Source organism: Choristoneura fumiferana, chromosome 5 (genome assembly GCF_025370935.1).
Source record: "Choristoneura fumiferana chromosome 5, NRCan_CFum_1, whole genome shotgun sequence".
NCBI lineage: Eukaryota > Metazoa > Arthropoda > Insecta > Lepidoptera > Tortricidae > Choristoneura > Choristoneura fumiferana.
Genome location: NC_133476.1, coordinates 1,247,941 through 1,267,053, shown reverse-complemented (window position 1 = coordinate 1,267,053; position 19,113 = coordinate 1,247,941). Strand labels below are relative to the sequence as shown.

The window sequence follows — 19,113 nt, the reverse complement described above, 5'->3', positions numbered from 1 at the left end:
TCTGTACTGTTTTACTGTTTTTTGGTGTGCAATAAAAGAGTTATTGTATTGTATTGTATTGTACTCGAGTGGAGACCGCGGATCGGCAAGCGCAGCGTAGGACGTCCACCAACGAGATGGACGGATGATTTGGTTAAAGCCCGGGGGTCCACGGTGGGGCCGCCTGCCAACCGAAGCAACTGGGAGTTATGGTTGGAGCCCTCTGTCCAACAGTGAACGTCCTACTGCTGAGATGATCATGATAATGATGATGATTTTCATAACGTCTTCTCACTAAATTGACCACTTCTCACTGTGACCAGAGACCAATTCGAACAATGAACCACTTTCTAAATTGTCAATATCTTATAATGACAGTGTACTAAGTTTACAATTTCTTTAGACCAATGTCATTTCATTGGTTACATACTCTGAGAATATAAATCCTATTTCAGGTTCATCTCTATCTGTTCATAATTTTATTCCGCATATAGCTAAATTTTACATTTCAGAATACTTTTGCGTTATACTGATAGGCTGCATGACCTATTGCTTCTTAGACCACCTGTGTTTTTTGTTTTTTAGACTAAATGATACTATTCCCATACACATTTTCAGTAGGAAAATCAGTAGAAAATCAGTACATATAGGTATTCATGCTCCTACTAGTAGGAGAATTAGTATAATATTGTGTTTCGTCTCCTACCAGTAGGAGACTGTAGTAGGAGCACGACCTTGCATCTCTGTCGAACAATCCAAGCTATACCAGATAGAGGGCGCTCGTGCCTAAAATACCATGCGCCACATTACAAAATCGAAGATTACACAAGAAAGTGTTTTTTTTTTGTGGAATGTCTTATTTTGGGCATCTGGTATAGTGGGAATTTTAATGAAATAAGAATGTAGTATTTTGAAAAAATGTGATATTTTAGGCACGAGCGAGGGAAAATCCTGCGTGGCTATAGCTACCGTCCTGCACAAAAGGAAAAATCCCTCCGACCCGTGGTCCAACTGCTATCTGGTTGCACCACGGGAACCTAAACTTACCCAGGATGGTTCAATTCTCAGACTACTTTTTTTTCTGCAACTTATTGCTGCGACCCGTGGTACAACTGAAGGGCTATTATCCAACGGGCATATGAACAATTGCTATGTTGAACCATTTGCACCATGGGGATGTAAATTACCTTGGGTCATGTGTATCAGAATAGGTACTATCATTACTGCATTTTATAAAATTAAAAGTCTCATGAAACCCAACAACTATGTAGTTTATTCTGAATACAGTGAAACCAACAGTCCGAACCCCGATTCCACAGAGTTCAAGTGGTAGTTCAACTAGTTAAACTAATTGGACCCACCCAGTAGGACCATGGATAAACATACTTTCCAGAATTGGACTACTGATTTTGCTTCTCCGTGGTGCAACCGGTTGACGATGAGTAAACTTGCTTCCCCGTGATGCAACCAGTTGGATTGGACATAGTAGTTGGACCACGGGTCGGGAGGAAAAAAAAGTTCATAAGATTAGTTCCTAAACCGCAATCGGTTCGCATCAAGAAGGAATTTTGCTCATACGCGTGTAGGGTGAGCACTGAAAGACTCCGGTCGTCGTCAAGCAGCTAATCATCAATTGAGTAAATAGGTAAGTATCTCTTGTAAGTATAAATATATTCAGATGTAATCTCGGTATTTCTTGCAATTTGTGGGAATTCTTGAACGAATTTCTACCACTTGGTTGAAATACTGGGCATACCGTTCAAAACGAGATCCGATTTGCTTTGGAGTCAGAATGTTCTTTATTTATCGTAGAAACATGTAGATGCCTACATGTAGCCTGTATTCTCATTATTCATACTAAATACAAATAATATATAGGAAGTAAATCTGAATTTACCGTCGAAAACTCCAACAAATTCCCTTCGATCTAACAAAAATGTACTTGGAATGATTCAAGCGTAATCTAATCGCTAATATAACGCAAGTGTAATACTTGCACATTTTATAGTATTAACTTGCATCCAGCAGCAACACGCTTGAACGCATTCAGGTCTTCCTCGAGCAGCTAGCACAATAAAGCTCTACACCTGGAAATTCACAACTATATCTAAGAATTTTTATTATCTGGCACACCCACGACACAAAACGACAATTGAAACATGGAGACTTACTAGCTCCCCAGAGGTCCTCGCTTACTACCGTACGATGCCACCAGCACCGTCGTAAAGCGTTAGGTCTGCCCTTTTAAGGACACAGCAGTACCTGTCTTGAAAAATTACACGGAAATTCTAAAGCTTATAAGGAAAAAGACCCTCTAGATATATATAAACAACCAGACCACGATTGATGATGGTGATGATGATGATAGTATTATCCACGTATAAATAAAGATTCAAAATATGAAACGTCGTTTCCAGCAGGATTCTACATACCGATAGCTTCAACGAGGCTGTTTCCTTTCCAGCCTACTATGTACCACTACACATGAACTGTTTACGCATCAGGGTAGTTGACACCACTTATACAGCATTACGGCCTTCCGTTCTTCAGCTTTCCAAAATGACCATTTCTGTACCTCGGTATACATACAATACAAAGAATTATCGCAAACTTCAACTCAAAAGATAACTGCAATCAAGACTGGTAGGTAGAATAAAACACGGAAAGATTTCGTCTCCAATATTCGAAGAAATAGGAGTAACACTCGCATGTAATGCATGATTATCAAAGTATGTATGTCACAAGAGCATCATATGTGGTTACCAACTTGAGCACAATATCATACTCGACAATCTCCAACCAAAGCCAAAAATCACATAAGATTAGATTCCTGGGACTCTAACACGTCATCTAATTCTATATCGTCGCATATGAAACACTCATATTATCTAGATATTTGAACATTTTAAGGCAAAAGTTACAGTTGATACATATTTCGTGACCCGAAAAAAAAAATATGAATATTTTGTAGTAGCTTACGCCGAAAGCCTTCGAAAGCCTAGAAAGTGATGCAATAATTTTCACTAGTTGGCGCTGTCTATTTGCATGTGTGCGTGAGCTCCTAGTGTCCGTATAAGGCTGTACTGACACCTAAATTTGAGCCCTGAAATCTCAGAATTGGCACACTATTTCCGTTCGACTGTAGTCTCAAAAAAATCGGCAATTCTAATTGTTTTCGCAAATAATAAACTCAACTATTAGTATTCTACGGATATTTCTAAAAATTACAAAAAAACATCACGAAAATTCGACAGTCTGATTTTTAACGCCATCTGACGAGACTTTTACCATGAGCTAACGTGAGCAGCCGCCTTTAATGTAATCACCTTGTTGATTTTTTATTAATATGGCTCTGTATCAAAAGTAACCTTTTTAGATACTTGAGATTTGTGTGAAAGGATAAAATAGGCAATACAAAACAACATAATTTATACACAATAATTTATTTTTACAAATAGTTATGGATCACAACAGCTCTCACGCGGCGTGTCGGCGAGACGCCAGGACGCAGCGCCGTGGTCCCATTACAGTCTCAATTCAACAAACAACCGGCGGGGTAAAATTTCAATATCGTACAAACACGACAACTATAAGGAATTTGCGACTACAATTTTGGTCCCACGAGGAATCAACGCGGCAGTATAGTGTTTAAACTACCTACATTATCTGTTAACATCATCTAAACACTTAACACTACTATATATGTCACGCGGCGTGATCGACACTAACAATAATTAATATTATTTAAGTAAGTGAAACGCTGAGGACACCGCGGGAGCTCAGAAAATTACGCGAACTAAAATTCAAATCCAAAAACACGCTATTGTGATAAGATAACCCAAAAAAAAAAAGAAAAAAATACAGTTTATCCATTCATTACTTTTTAGAGTAGCTTTAAAGGTCACAGCTCATTAGAGCCACCCGGCACCCGTCCAGCAACCGCCTCGACTTTCGGCTTCCACTCGTCAACAGGTGGTCTACGGTGGACGCCGCGTTGACGAGTGGACCTCGCGTGGTCCACGAATTCCTAGTAGTCACGTGGCCTCGCGAGTGAGGCGATCCAGTGACAGTCGCTACGGAGTTGATGTAGTGAGCGCATGCCCATACAAATCCATATGAGGAATACTAACCGCTCGCGGCGAGGCGGGGTGCTTGTCGGATGCCGGTGGCTCTAATGAGCTGTGACTTAAATCCAGGATATTTTGAGTGGTTTCAAAGTCGCGTAATTTTTAAAAACGCTCCCATTTTTAATAAATAAACACCACGTACCGTCTATTTACAGGGTGGACGCGCTCAGCGGTAAACAACACATTTACAAGCCCTCTGTTACAGGATGTCGTAAAATTATGCATTTTGTACCATCGATGTAGGAGCGCGATCTTCAGACGAACTTAACTCTCTGCCGACTACTCGCACTAAATATTTTGAACATTTGCTTAGCAAATGGAACAGAAGCGTACCACAACCATTACAATTTAACGAGATGTCAACCGTGTCAGTTTTAACATACGGTCTTTGACCTTATTTAGAAATTGGGTTTGTTAAACTCACTTGGCACGGCGCTTTTTTAGAAATACAGTAAGTACAGTATTACTAGGCATTCGTTTGGCTCTTAAATGCTTTGCTATCTCAACTGTATTGCGCTCCAAGAACACCTTAGACAATGTTAATAAATGCCTTAAAGTAAAGCTTTTTTAGACGTCTCTTTTGCTTAAATTTTTCTGGGCAACTCAGTTTAAAAACTCAAAGGACTCGAGCCACCATACTTACTTCTCGTGCCATTTGAAGTATAAATACTATTCAATGGAAAAAATCAATGGTGTAAACAAAGCATTTTTTCACGATTACTCCGTAGTTACTTACATTTGAACGCCAATCCCGATCATATTCACATCTCAATGAGCTCAGCACTGTTTTTAACAATCATTTTATCATTAAATAATCGTGTAAATATGTTTATTTTATAGAATTAAATGGAAGACGAAAATCCGTTATATTTGTCAAATTGACATGATAATTTTTTCCTCACCGAAGTTGGTCTATGGTCGGTCTAGTCTCTGGAAATTTAGTGCTGTACCAACAAAATTAATTATTTGACTGAACCAACCTTACCTACCGATAATTATGGCTGGCTCTGCAAATTAATTTATTCGTAGATATTAATTATTTGTGTTAAGTTACACTATTTAATGAAGGTTTATAAAGGTTTCTAATCCTATCCTACTATCCTACTAATCCTACTAATATTATAAATGTGAAAGTTTGTGAGTGAGTGAATATGTTCGTTACTTCTTCACGCTGAAACGGCTGGACGGATTTGGATGAAATTTGGCGAAAAGTTAGATAACATAGGATACTTTTTATCCCGATATTCCCATGGATAGGGATAAAATCTTGAAATAACAACGGCTCAGCTTTGTCATGAAAATTGGTATATAGATAGTTTGACATCTGGAATAAAACATAGCCTACTTTTTATTTCGATATTCCCACGAGATAGGGATAAAATTTCGAACTAATAACCGCTGGGCTTAGAGTCATGAAATTTTACAATGATTGTTTTTAATGTAATGTCAATGAAAACAACGATTTAATTTTCGGGAATATCCACGGCAATTTTTAAAAATCCCGGTATTTCAGCTGTTGGACCTAATGATTTACGTGTGCGAAGTTGGACGATAAAAGAGTATTATAGTAGAAATTATGTAGATTTCTATTTACTAGTACTTATCATATTTACTGTGGAGTCCATTGTTGGACCAAACAATCATTTTGAATCACTTCCCTGTGTCTACTCTCATTTCCCTGTCTTATGTAAATTTAAAAATGCCTCTTCTAAATTATATCGAAAATACAAACTGAGACATGGATGCACAGAAAAACCAGAAAAAGAGACCAGCGCTGGGAATCGAACCTAGGTCCTCAGCAATCCGTACTGCGTACTATAACCCCTACACCACCGTTGGACAGGAGTCAAGATACAAATTTCTCCTATGCACACATATCTCAGGTTGCCTTTTTCTACTACGCTACTTAAGCAGCAAAAAATTCTAAATTAATCCATATTTTAACTGACCCTTTCAATTCTAAAATACTCCATCATAAACCTTGGGGAAAATATACGTCAAAAAATATAAGTGGATATACATGTTTCACCATTTTAAAAATTCTACCCTTAAAGGGGTATAAAGGGGAGTGTAAGTTTGTATGGAAAAAACGTTAGGTTATATTTGAAGATATACCTAATCCTAAAACTTCGTGAAAATGCTATTAAACATTCTAAGTTAAAAGGGACATGGAAACATTGTGAATGACTCTTGAACAGGACTAAGAGAATACGTGATTCGCCATTTTTAAAAATTAAACTTAGGGAAAACATTAAATAATGAAATATGAGTAAATTCAAAATAATTATTTACTGCTGATTGAAGTATCTTAAAGAGCTTTCACATCACTAGAGCCAACGTCAGTCAGTCAGTCAGCCAGTCGTCAGTCAAGTGTCAATGTCAGTCACCACATTTGTTTACACAATTGATTTTTTCCATTGAATAGTACCATATATATTTGTACTTATAAGACCCTATTACAATTTGATATCGCAAAAAACGACTTTTAAGTAAGAAACGGCGCAACGAGTTCGCGAAATCGGGCCCCTACCACATTAAAAATATACAACTCTCGTTAATCTACCTTAACTACATATTTACATCACTGCACGCTTCGGCGTTGTACTGAAAGGCCCGTCCAACGGTACACTATCAAGTCAACGGTACATCCTTAGCGACGAAGTCAGAACAAGCTTATACGACGCTAGAACACCCGCCGAGGTACACCGTGCCATCCCTTTCTAATACACCGTTCCAGAAAGGGATACAAAGTGCCTCTGCAAGCGTGCTCGCTTAAAATTCTTGAAAACGTCGCCAGATGTCATTTGAAGTCGACACTAAAATGACATCTGTCATTCAAAGGACACACTCATCACTGAAGCGTCAGATTTTTGACAACCACTCAAGCATCTGTGTTCCTCACAATGTGACAGCTGTCAGATGAATCTGACACGTCAAAAACGACATCTAGTGACTTTTTCTCCCACGAATCTGCTTGTTAAGTTAACATGCAACATAACTGTCGTCTCCACGACACGTAACAATAATACCTAAGTACGCGCAACACTTGCATTCACTAATACAGATTGCTGTTCTAACTAAAAGACACTTCGCGGCCTCTGCAACTCGGCAACTGTTGCCGTTGTACAAACATATGTCTTAAATGAATTCGGAATATTCAGTTTAGGTTAGTTTGACTAAACCATCCTGTAAGTGTAAACGAATTTAGGATTTTAAAATAGTAGTAGACTACATTGGAATTAAAAATTCCATTCACATTTTGAATGATAAAACTAAAATTTTGGGGATTAATTTAAAAACACCTTATATTTCCAAGGCAACAATCGAGCAACGGCAATTAGTTGCTTACAGCTGGCAACAGTTAAAAATAGTGAAGGTTATTATAAATAATGTAATTTGATAAAATAAGTGGCTGTTCGATTTGAATATTCTAAAATGTCTGTCTAAGAAGGCATGTTGATTGCGTTGTCAAACAACGATAGAGGAGCGTTCAATCTGTTCTGTGAAACGGTCAGGGCGTCGCATCTTTACATTCAAGTGACATCCAGTTCCAAGTGGTACGAAAACCTTCACAAAGTTCAAAGGGCTCGTCTCCGTATACAAGCAATGCAATCGCCATACATTTCTTAAAAGCTTACAGTTTTGAAGTATATGAAGTACATGTATATTGCTCCACTTTTAGTAAGCTGTGGAAAGAAGTGAAGAAAGAAGACGTGAAAATTATTTAAACTTTCGACGGAATAGTATTAAAACAGCAGATTTGAGTTAGCGTCGTTATACAAAACGCCACCAACGCAGCGTACAACGATGTCCTAGATACTTGCATCAACTTTACGCGCGAGAAAACTAAGGCAAGCATTGGACTCTACGCAGTGTCGTTTCGTATAGCATGATTTATGAAAAAAAGATTAATAACCTTCACTACTATAACAACCTGTTTCACCACTATTAGTTAAACCCCTGTCATCTTATGTAGCACACGTTTATCACGCTCTTAGATTAGTATATCAACTCAATATATAACTCATTTTGATTAAACTTCATTCAATTTCAGGAAGGTCTAAATTCACGTAGAGTATTATTTTGAGTTGATATACTCTTGATCTAAGAGTGCCTTAAGACGATGTTTCTCAGTGGCGTAGTTTCCGGAGGGCTAGACGGGGTAGTGCCCCGGGGCCCCAAGCTCAGGGGTCCCTCGGACTCTGACTTACGAACTATAAATGACAAATCTGGAGTACGTCGAATTTGGAACACGACGAATATGGAACAAACAATTTTAAATAGTTTATAGTTGGGGCCCTAGTTTATTTTTTTCCCCAGGGCCTTTGGTTACCTAGCTAAGCCACTGACGATTCTGTTTATGAGCACGTAAAACAACAGACACTTAATGGATTACCCGCAGTAGTTCCTTTGGTTATTACCAAACTACTGCGAATAATCAAGCTTAACTGGTGAAACAAGCTTCCTTCCAGCGACAATACAGCAGAACGTTTAAACTAGAGCGCCGTCAGCGGACAGCGCCATCTATCGTTAGCTGCGCCAAGCGCGCAGGCAGCATAGGCGCTAGCAGATGAGCGCGCGGTCCGTGGGGGGGCGCGCGGGCCGCAGACGCAGGCAGGGCGCGGGCGAGCCGGCGCAGGCGCACGCGCACGCGCATGGCGGCGCGCACTCCGCCGGCAGCTTGCCCGGCTTCTCGTAGTCCGGCTGGAACTTCTTGCACAGCGCCAGCACGGACGGCGGGTGCGGCACCGACTTGCGGGATACCTTCCAAAGAGAAGAAAGTTTCGATTGAACTCAATTAACTTCATTAAACTTCAGTAAGCTAGTTGAGAAAGCAAGCCAAATACGAACTCTTCCGACAAAATACGGTGGCATCAAGTGACCATGGTCGTGGCCGTCTCATAGTGCGCGAGGTGCCTAACGGAAACAGTCGACATCCCGTGGCAATTTTTTTCCACGTCAGCCCAAGGTAGAGGCGATTAGCGACCACTTGCATTGAGTTGGAAACTGAACCTTATTATTTTCCGAATGCGTCACAATTTTCATTGTAATTATTCAAAATACGACCAGCTTTAAAAATACTCTTGTCAGGTATGTATTCGATAGCTGCTTTTGATTCTGTGGTAGTATGCTCCACCAAATGGGGCCTTAGGTATTAAGGGTTAAGACGCGAGAAAAGATTGTTTAAAAAAATCTTAATAATTGTTTGTTTCGTGTAATTACCAGTATCCTCACCTTGGGCGTGGAGGGCGCGTCCGGGCAGGGCGGGGACGCGTCGCGCGCATGCGCGTGCTTCAGCGGTTTGGAGTCCTCCTGCGTCGGCGCCGGCGACACTGGGCGATCTGCAGAACAAAACAATATTGTCATCAACACTATGTCCTCACGCGCATCTTTGATGCCTTCGTTGCACGCATTATAAGGAACACCGAAAATTCAACGATTTTGTCCTCAATATTAGCACAGGTACAGACAGCTTCCATCCAACCGAAGTAACTGGAGATTTATGGGAGAGGCCTATGTCCAACAGTGGAAGTCCTATGGCTGATATGATAAATGATAATGTAAGGACAGGGTCTTCGAGCTCAAAAACTGAGGGATAAACTAATTCCTAGTGTACCCCCAAACAACATTTTAATGTTCCATCAACTGTAGAATACTTTCCAGAAAAGAATTCATTCAGTCTCTCTGAAATCTTATCATCTCACACAAAATATTCTTAACTACCTTCACCTCTGTCCTCCTCATACGTCCCATTTGTGCCCTCGTTGCTCCCATTGACCCCATTGAATCCATGCCCATTGACCCCGTTTCATTTTATAATTTAAGCATTTAAATCTCATCATCCCATCCAAAATAACCTAAACTCCTCACCTCTGTCCTCATGCGTCCCATTTTGCTCCCATTGCTCCCATTGACCCCATTGTGTCTGTGCCCATTGACCCCGTTTCATTTTATAATTTAAGCATTTAAATCTCATCATCCCACCCAAAATAACCTAAACTCCTCACCTCTGTCCTCCTCATGCGTCCCATTTGTGCTCCCATTGCTCCCATTGACCCCATTGTGTCTGTGCCCATTGACCCCGTTTCATTTTATAATTTAAGCATTTAAACCTCATCATCCCACCCAAAATAACCTAAACTCCTCACTTCTGTCCTCCTCATGCGTCCCATTTGTGCTCCCATTGCTTCCATTGACCCCATTGTGTCTGTGCCCATTGACCCCGTTTCATTTTATAATTTAAGCATTTAAATCTCATCATCCCATCCAAAATAACCAAACTCCTCACCTCTGTCCTCCTCATGCGTCCCATTTGTGCTCCCATTGCTCCCATTGACCCCATTGTGTCTGTGCCCATTGACCCCGTTTCATTTTATAATTTAAGCATTTAAATCTCATCATCCCACCCAAAATAACCTAAACTCCTCACCTCTGTCCTCCTCATGCGTCCCATTTGTGCTCCCATTGCTCCCATTGACCCCATTGTGTCCGTGCCCGTTGACCCCGTGGGGGCGGGAGTCGTCGCCGTCGTCGAGCCCCTCCTCGCTGGCGTCGCTCGCGTCGAAGCCGACCCCCACGATGGCGCGGGGGATGTCCGCGTCATCTTTTAACCAGGGGTGCTCCAGGCACTCTTCCACTGTTAGACGACCCCTGAGGACGAAAGACACGTTACATTTGAATGGTCTAGCCAGGCTTGTGCTCAGCGAAGTAAAAGTAGTAACATACGCTATATTATCTAACACGCCGACGTTCGCGATCGCATTGGCCATCTCTCTCTACCCTCGTCCTTTACCGTGTGACAGAAAGAAGTAGTGAAAACGATTGTGATGCCAAGTTTTTGACAATAAGGTATTCGATTTCACTTATTTTCTCATTAATGACAATCATCTTCTATACCTGACTGACTGACATCGCACAGCCTAAGCTACTAGAGCCAGTGTAACCTCCTGAGCCCTCGCGTACTTTATAAAGCACCAATTAACACTAAGAATAATGGCCGAATGTACTTTATAAAGTACAAATTGTTCATTGAATAATGAATTCAAAAAAAAATTAAATAATATCCTAACAAAGGATGTATTACCAACCGACAAACCACTCTGTTCACCTGGTTGGGTGGTTAGTAGCAGGTCAACTACGTCTAGGTCTTAACCCGGCAGTCCCGCAGTCAGCGGTATCGGCAATTTTTGAAAAAATATTAGTTTTTCTTTTACAAATATACAATTTTACTCGCAAATGTGATGAAAAACATTGTATGTCGCACGGGCGGCACTAGAATTATGAACATCGACTCATTAAAGCCCTCAGTTTTCGACTTCGGGCTTCTAATAGACTCTCGTTCGTAATTCCTTATTTACCGCCCTTAAGACACAATGTACTATTATTTAATGTAGAATTTTTGGGACTATAATGTAACGACGAGGTTTGAAACAAGAACTGTTTTAAATTTAGTCAATTTAAGGGTTAAGCACTAAGTTTCTTTAAATAAAGTCAGGACTCAGCGAGGTTAACTATTTACTTCCAATTTTGGCAGACGCATAGAGAGAGATGCATTGCGAATTGGTCCCAGCGCGGTATTACCTATATCGATAAAATCGGAAAATATCACAAGGGTTGAGGAGGGGTTATTATTAATTTTAACATTGAATATATGATTCCGACACCGAAAATCGATCGAGGCGGAATCGTTGGCTGGCCAGCTCCAAAATTGGTACTTCATACCTTGCCGCCTCGCTGTTAGTACGGGAGTGAAAGGGACGGTACGATACGAACTTCGATTTTCGTAGTAGCCCCCCCAGAAGTAGGAAAGAAGTTTAACAGATAAGTGTGTCCCATGTCCGTTAGCCAAGACACTCACTTGGGGTCGACGACGAGCGTGTCGCGGATGAACTGCTGCGCGCGCGCCGACACGCCCCGGAACAGGTCGCCAGGGAAGCTCAGCTGGCACTGCGCTATGTTCAGGTACGTCTCCTAAGAACATACAATAATCTGTATTACAAACAGTCATCGAGAACCAGTTCCGGTTTTAGCACTTCCAGCGCCCTGGGTGAGATTTCCTCGGCGCCCCAAACTTTAGGGAATTTTCTAGAAGGTACAGGCTTGAAGCGCCCCTTTATGCCCGGCGCTCTGGGCGGTCCCAAACGCCGCTACTACTTATACATCCATGTCAGTCCTTGTCTGATACGTCATTATACGCCTTGCTTTAAGTTAAGTAGAATCTGAGAGCTGATACACATTTTATAATACATGTTTAAGACGTATTTACTAAAAAAAAAGGCTTGATTGAAGAGTCTGTGGTGGAGCTTGAATTTCTAAATACACTTGCGTGCATAGACCAATAATGTCTTAGAGCAGATGCCGTATTGTCGCACTCGCATTCAGCGTCTCTTTCTACACTCGTCTTATACGGTGTGACAGAAAGGAGTGGTGAAAACGATTGTGATTCCAATTGTGTTAGACAATCAGGCCACAGAGAGTGTAGTTATGTCTGTATCTAACTTATTAACTGTGTTCTCGCAAGATTTCACATACAACACACACACACACACACTAACATCACGCCTGTATTTCCAAATGGGGTAGGCAGAGCACACGAAACGTTACCGCTTCGGAGCCACTTTTAGCAATTTTAGGTTTAAAGTTTGATAAAAAAGGTACCTAGTTAAGGAACCCTAACCATCCTTACATTGTAATTCCATAACCTTGTGCAACAGTGTTTCCTATCGCATAATTAGTTACACCTCATATTGACTAATCTCAAGTCAAGAGCGAACCAATTCAAGAAACACGTAACGGCAATAACTTCATTATTTTACGATGACATTTATGGCTATTGTGTGCTCTTGAGACGGTTACGCCAATTAGTAGAGGGGTGACTAAGATGCATCAGGAGCGTATATAAACGGGAGCTGCGTCTCCTAAAGATCATTCTGGAGCACCTCCTCTCTCCGTGCAGTTGTACTTCCAAGTGAATATAAGTCTTAACCCAAAAGTCGCAGTTTCAATTAAGTATCAACCTCGGACCCTCAACGTTGGAACCAGCTACGCAGCTCATCTCGACAGGTCGAGTAGGCCACGACCCAACTTGACTGGCGCAGACCGGTTACGGAAATTCCGAAGAACTCCAGGTGAAAGAAGACACTGAAGTAAGTGACCAACTTTATTTTCCCTCGGAGCTCTGTTCTTTCAAGAATTTGTCGGAATAACGGACCAAACAAATAAAACTGTTGAGATTAGCGTAACAGAACACGCTGAAAAAACCACGTTGAACATAAGAAAAGTACTGAGAGGAGAAGCTACAGAATCGGGAGGATCCATACGGTAGAGATACAAAAAGTAGTCGTTCTCAAAAACCTTTCCTTCCTTAACAAATTATAATAATCATACTATTGTATTTTGTGTGTGTGTGCGTGTGTAAATCTTTATATACATAACCTTTTGCGAACTCGTCTGCAGCGAATAGCGAATTGATGGTTAACGTTTATAATTGTATTTTACTCTTGTGTGTGTATTAAATAGACTATTACAAAAAAAAGCAACGCGTAAATCTGAAAAATCAATATTGCAGATTTTATAAAGGGGTCAATTACGTGTATATCGAAAACGAATACACAGTAATAATTGTAAAAACTAACAAAATATTAAGGATCAATACTTGTAGTCTTTATCCAACAAAGAATAATACATATTCAACTTTTAACATAAAAATAATAAAATTAACGGTTCTTGATATTTACGGTGTGAAAGTAAAACAAATAAACTTTAAAACATGGATTTGTTAGCAAATGCAGCGAGGAGAGCAGTTAGACAATCAGTACCAGTACAAGCGATAAGGCAAATAGCCCAAATAGCGCCTAATGAGCAAGCAAACGTAGCCGCACCAGTGGCACAACCAGAAGATATAGTTGAACAATTAGCCGAACCATTTCGTGATAACATTAATTTAGAAGAACACGAACAAGATTATATGCATCCCAATTCCATATTAGATGAGGACAATACATCATCAATTGATGAAACATCTCACTTTCAAAATTATGAACCAGATCCAACAATTGTATCAGCGACAACACCTAACCCGACACTATTCATGCCAAATTTGGGTACATCACAAAGACCATATCAAAGTAACTCTCCTTCATTAAGCGAAATGATCGCAATTATACCAATGTATAATGGGGATCCAAAACAATTAACCCGCTTCATACATAAATGCGATTTTGTTATAAAACAGTTTAGGAATTGTCCAAATGACCAATACTTATACATTTTAGAAGTAATTACGACTAGACTCATAGGGAAAGCAGCAGACCTAATAAGTGAAAATAATTACTGTTTACACAATTGGCCACTATTAAAACAATTATTAACGCAACATTTTGGAGATCAGAGAAATGAAAAATATTTAAAAACTGAATTGGAAAAATTAACTATTAAACCAGGTGAAAAATTAATCGAATTCTGCTCAAGGATACAATCCGTTAGAAGTCAATTATTCGCGAAATTAAACGAAAATCCAGATACAAATACAACTAACTTGAAGATGACCATATATAACAATCAAGCATTAGAAGTATTTCTGTATAACATACCGGAGCGCATATTACGCGCAATAAAAATAAAAAATCCAACTACTCTCGAAGAAGCACTGCAATATGCAATGGAAGAAGAAAACTTCAACGAACATTATTATAGAAATAGGAACAAGAATTATAGAAATATACAACCACATAACATACCTCAATATCAAAATCCAAGATATACTCAAAGAATATCATATGTCAGAACACCCACCTATCAGAATACAAGACCAAATTTCTATCCAAGAACATCTTATCCAATGTTACAAACAATACCCTTTACTAGACCAAACCAAACTAGAAATCAAGTAATCCAACAAAGACCTTCGTTTAACCAACGACCAAGGCCGAACAATCAATACGGAGTAAACCCCAGAATTCAACATAACCAACAAATAGGAGCTTATCAAAGAACAAATCCGAACCAACAAAGAGGGTTTCCTCAAAATAATAATTACGTAAATTATCATACAGGACAAAATCAAAATAATGATTCTCCTACAGAACAAATTAACAACCGCGAAGAAGCAACAACTTCCCGAGCTGAACGAAATTTTCTAGTCCAAGCCTCGACACAAAATCAAACAAGGTAAAAATAACGTTATTACCATATTTATTCATCCCAACAATGAAACTAAAATTACTTATAGACACCGGTAGCAGCCGATCATTCATAAGTAATAAAACCATGAATAAATATTATAATAAATGTAAACAGATCGAGCCATTTGATGTCATAACAACGCACGCGATTAGCACTCATAATACGGTCGTAAAAATCCCGCTGTTCGAAATATTCAATGAACAGTTTGTCCATAAATTTTATGTTTACGATGTAGATGACACATACGACGGTTTGTTAGGAATAGATCTTCTTGTAAAATTAAACTCAATAATTGATTTAGAACGAAAAATATTAATAACATCAAAAACAACTATACCAATACAATTATCAAATACTACAACAATAAAAATGCCAATATTAACTTTAACAATTCAACCACGAACAGAACAAAGAGTTATTATACCAACTCAATTAAAACATGGAACAGGAATAATAGAAAAAGTAGAATTCGATACAGGAATAACAATGCCATGCGCATTAGTACAATGTGAAAATGGTTTTGCACAGACAACAATTCAAAATTCCACAGAAAAAGAAATAAAAATTAAAATATTAGAACCATTCCAAATAGAAACATATAACAACAAAATTATATGTAATTATGCAACTCATTCCAATAACGAACTACTAGTAAAAAATTTAGAAAGACTTCGTACGAAACACATGAATGAAGAAGAAAAACAAGCCATTACTAAATTATGCTATGACTATAGAGACATATTCTTTCACGAAAAGATTCCTCTGACATTTACGCATGAAGTAAAACATCACATTAGGACAAAAAATGAAAACCCAATTTACATAAGACCATATAGACAATCACCCAGTCAAACAGCTGAAATTAAAAACCAAGTAGATAAATTATTACAAAATAATATCATTAAACCCTCATTTTCTCCATGGAGCGCACCAGTACACATCATACCAAAAAAACTGGATGCCACAAATGAACAAAAGTATAGAATGGTGATTGACTATCGGAAATTAAATGAAGTTACTATTGACGACAAATACCCTTTACCCAATATTAATGACATTTTCGACAAATTAGGAAATAGTACATATTTCACAACCTTAGATTTAGCCTCAGGGTATCATCAAATTGAAGTCAATAAAGCAGATATACAAAAAACAGCCTTCAGCACGCAATACGGACATTATGAATTTCTAAGAATGCCCTTTGGATTAAAAACAGCACCTGCAACATTTCAACGTACTATGGATAATATACTGAAAGGACTTCAAGGCATACATTGTCTTATATACTTAGATGATATTATTATATTCTCAGCAACCCTATCAGAACATATAACGCGTCTAAGAAAAGTATTTGAAACACTCAGACAAGCAAATTTAAAAATACAATTGGACAAATCAGAATTTTTACGAAAAGAAGTTTTATATCTCGGTCATACAATCACTAAAGAAGGATTAAAACCAAACGAAGACAAAATAAAATCAGTGTTGAACTATCCTTTACCAAAAACAGTTAAAGAAATTAAATCATTCCTAGGACTAGTAGGATATTATAGAAAATTTATACCAGATTTTGCAAAACTGACAAAACCAATGACAATGAAATTGACAAAAGGACAAACATTTACCATTACTCAGGACTTTATAAACGCATTTGAAACATGTAAAACTCTTTTGACTAATGCACCAATTTTACAATATCCAGATTTTGAAAAACCATTCATTCTTACGACTGATGCCTCAAATGTAGCTTTAGGCGCAGTATTATCTCAAGGAACAATTGGAAGCGATAAACCAATCGCCTATGCTAGTAGAACATTAAATACCACCGAACAAAAATACAGCACCATAGAAAAAGAACTTTTAGCAGTTCTATGGGCAGTTAAATACTTCAGACCATACCTTTATGGTAAGAAATTCCAAATATACACAGATCACAGGCCCTTAGCATGGCTTTACTCCCTTAAAGAACCAAATAGTAAATTAACACGATGGAGACTAAGATTACAAGAATACAATTTTGACATTATCTATAAACAAGGAAAACAAAACACAAATGCGGACGCATTATCTAGAATTCAATTAAACACACTAACGATTCAAGATAATGATGAACCAATTTACGAAAACATTCCATCGACATCTAGGCAAACAAACGATATTCCCGATGATATATCTGAGACCACCTTAAGCGTGGAAGATGAAACTGAATACATAGAAATAGAAGAATTAGACCAAAATGCAATAATTCCAATTCTACATGAAGCGGTAGACATAAAATCAAATCAAATCTTATTAAATCATTGGTACCGCAATGAAACTAAAATATTGCACAAAGCAAATGGGAAAATTATGGATGTCTTCCTACCCTTAAATACAGAAATAATTGAAAATTTCATAAAGAAACACATAGAACCTAATAAGAAATATTTCGTATATTTTCATTCAAATCAGATAAAAGAATATTTTTGTAAAACAGTAGCAAAACTTTTTGAAACAAATACAATCCCATTCATTGAATGTACTAAAAGACTGACTATTTTGACAAACGAAGAAGAACAAAAAGACATTATATTAAAATACCACGACGGTAAAACATGTCACAGAGGTATAAACGAAACTTACAATAAAATAAAAAGACAGTACCATTGGTCAAACATGAAAAACACAATTACAGCAGTCATTAATAATTGTGAAATTTGTAAGAAAATGAAATATGATCGAAAACCACTAAATCCATTAATCGAACTAACGCAAACTCAAAACAAACCTTTTGAGGAGATATTTATAGATTTATTCAAAATAGATGGAAATTTATATTTAACACTAGTAGACGCATTTAGTAAATTAGGATACGCCATACAAATACAAAATAGATCAACTCCAGAAGTAGTTAAAGCGTTAATAAAATACTTTTCAACATACGGAACACCTTTCAAAATTAGTTGCGACCCAGGATCAGAATTTAATAATAATTTAATTAAAGAACTACTAAACCTTTACAAAATAAATTTACACATAGGAACTCCTAATAACCCGCAATCAATGGGAATAATAGAAAGATTCCACAGTACCATTGTAGAAACGTATAGACTAGCTAAATACGAAAGAAAAATTACAGATGCAGCAGAAGTAATGACTTATTCACTAATGTCATACAATAACAGCATTCATTCAATGACAGGATTCACTCCATTTGAAGTAGTAAATTCAAAATTCAAAATTCAAATTCAAATGATTTATTCAGTAAATAGGCCGCAATGGGCACTTTTACACGTCATTTTTTTAAACTACCAGCGCTTTCGGAAAGACCATCATTGCCAAGAAGAATGCGCCGCAAGAAACTTGGCAGAAAGTCATTTTTTCATAAAAATATAATTACAAATAAAATACTTAAAAACGATATTATACAATTAAAGAAAAAAAAAATACAAAAAAATAATAATAAAAGAAATACAGGGATGTATGGGGTCCCTTAGTTAAAATACTAAACACTAACTATATCTACGTTCAGTGGAAGTGTAGAATGCTTCCACCGTCATAAATTTAAAAAAGTATTTGGACATACTGACGCACGAAGTATATTCGATCTTAATTTCAATCATAACTATATGCAACAAATGATCAAAGATCATTACAAAAGAACAAAAATACTATATCAAATCATTACAGAAAGAATGATACAAGCAAAACAAAATACAAGACAAAGACTAGAACCAACTGCATCGACAAGCCAAAATTTTAAACAAGGAGATATTATATATACTAAAATGGTTAATAAAAGATTAGCAAAGGATAAACCAAGATATGAAACAGCTATTGTTAG

The 19,113-nt window shown here is 38.0% G+C and overlaps 1 protein-coding gene across 1 annotated transcript in view; it reads right to left on the bottom strand.

Moving 5' to 3' along the window:
* Positions 1-5,654: 5,654 nt before the first annotated feature.
* Positions 5,655-19,113, bottom strand: part of LOC141427895 (death-associated protein kinase related-like) — a 407,132-nt gene continuing 393,673 nt past the window's right edge. Inside the window, exons 5-8 of the mRNA XM_074087489.1 lie at positions 11,965-12,077; positions 10,537-10,757; positions 9,342-9,439; positions 5,655-8,870 (exon numbers count right to left, since the gene is read on the bottom strand). Of these exons, the coding sequence (XP_073943590.1) occupies positions 8,670-8,870; positions 9,342-9,439; positions 10,537-10,757; positions 11,965-12,077 (633 nt within the window). The 3' untranslated portion in view covers positions 5,655-8,669. The remainder of the gene's footprint in view (positions 8,871-9,341; positions 9,440-10,536; positions 10,758-11,964; positions 12,078-19,113) is intronic.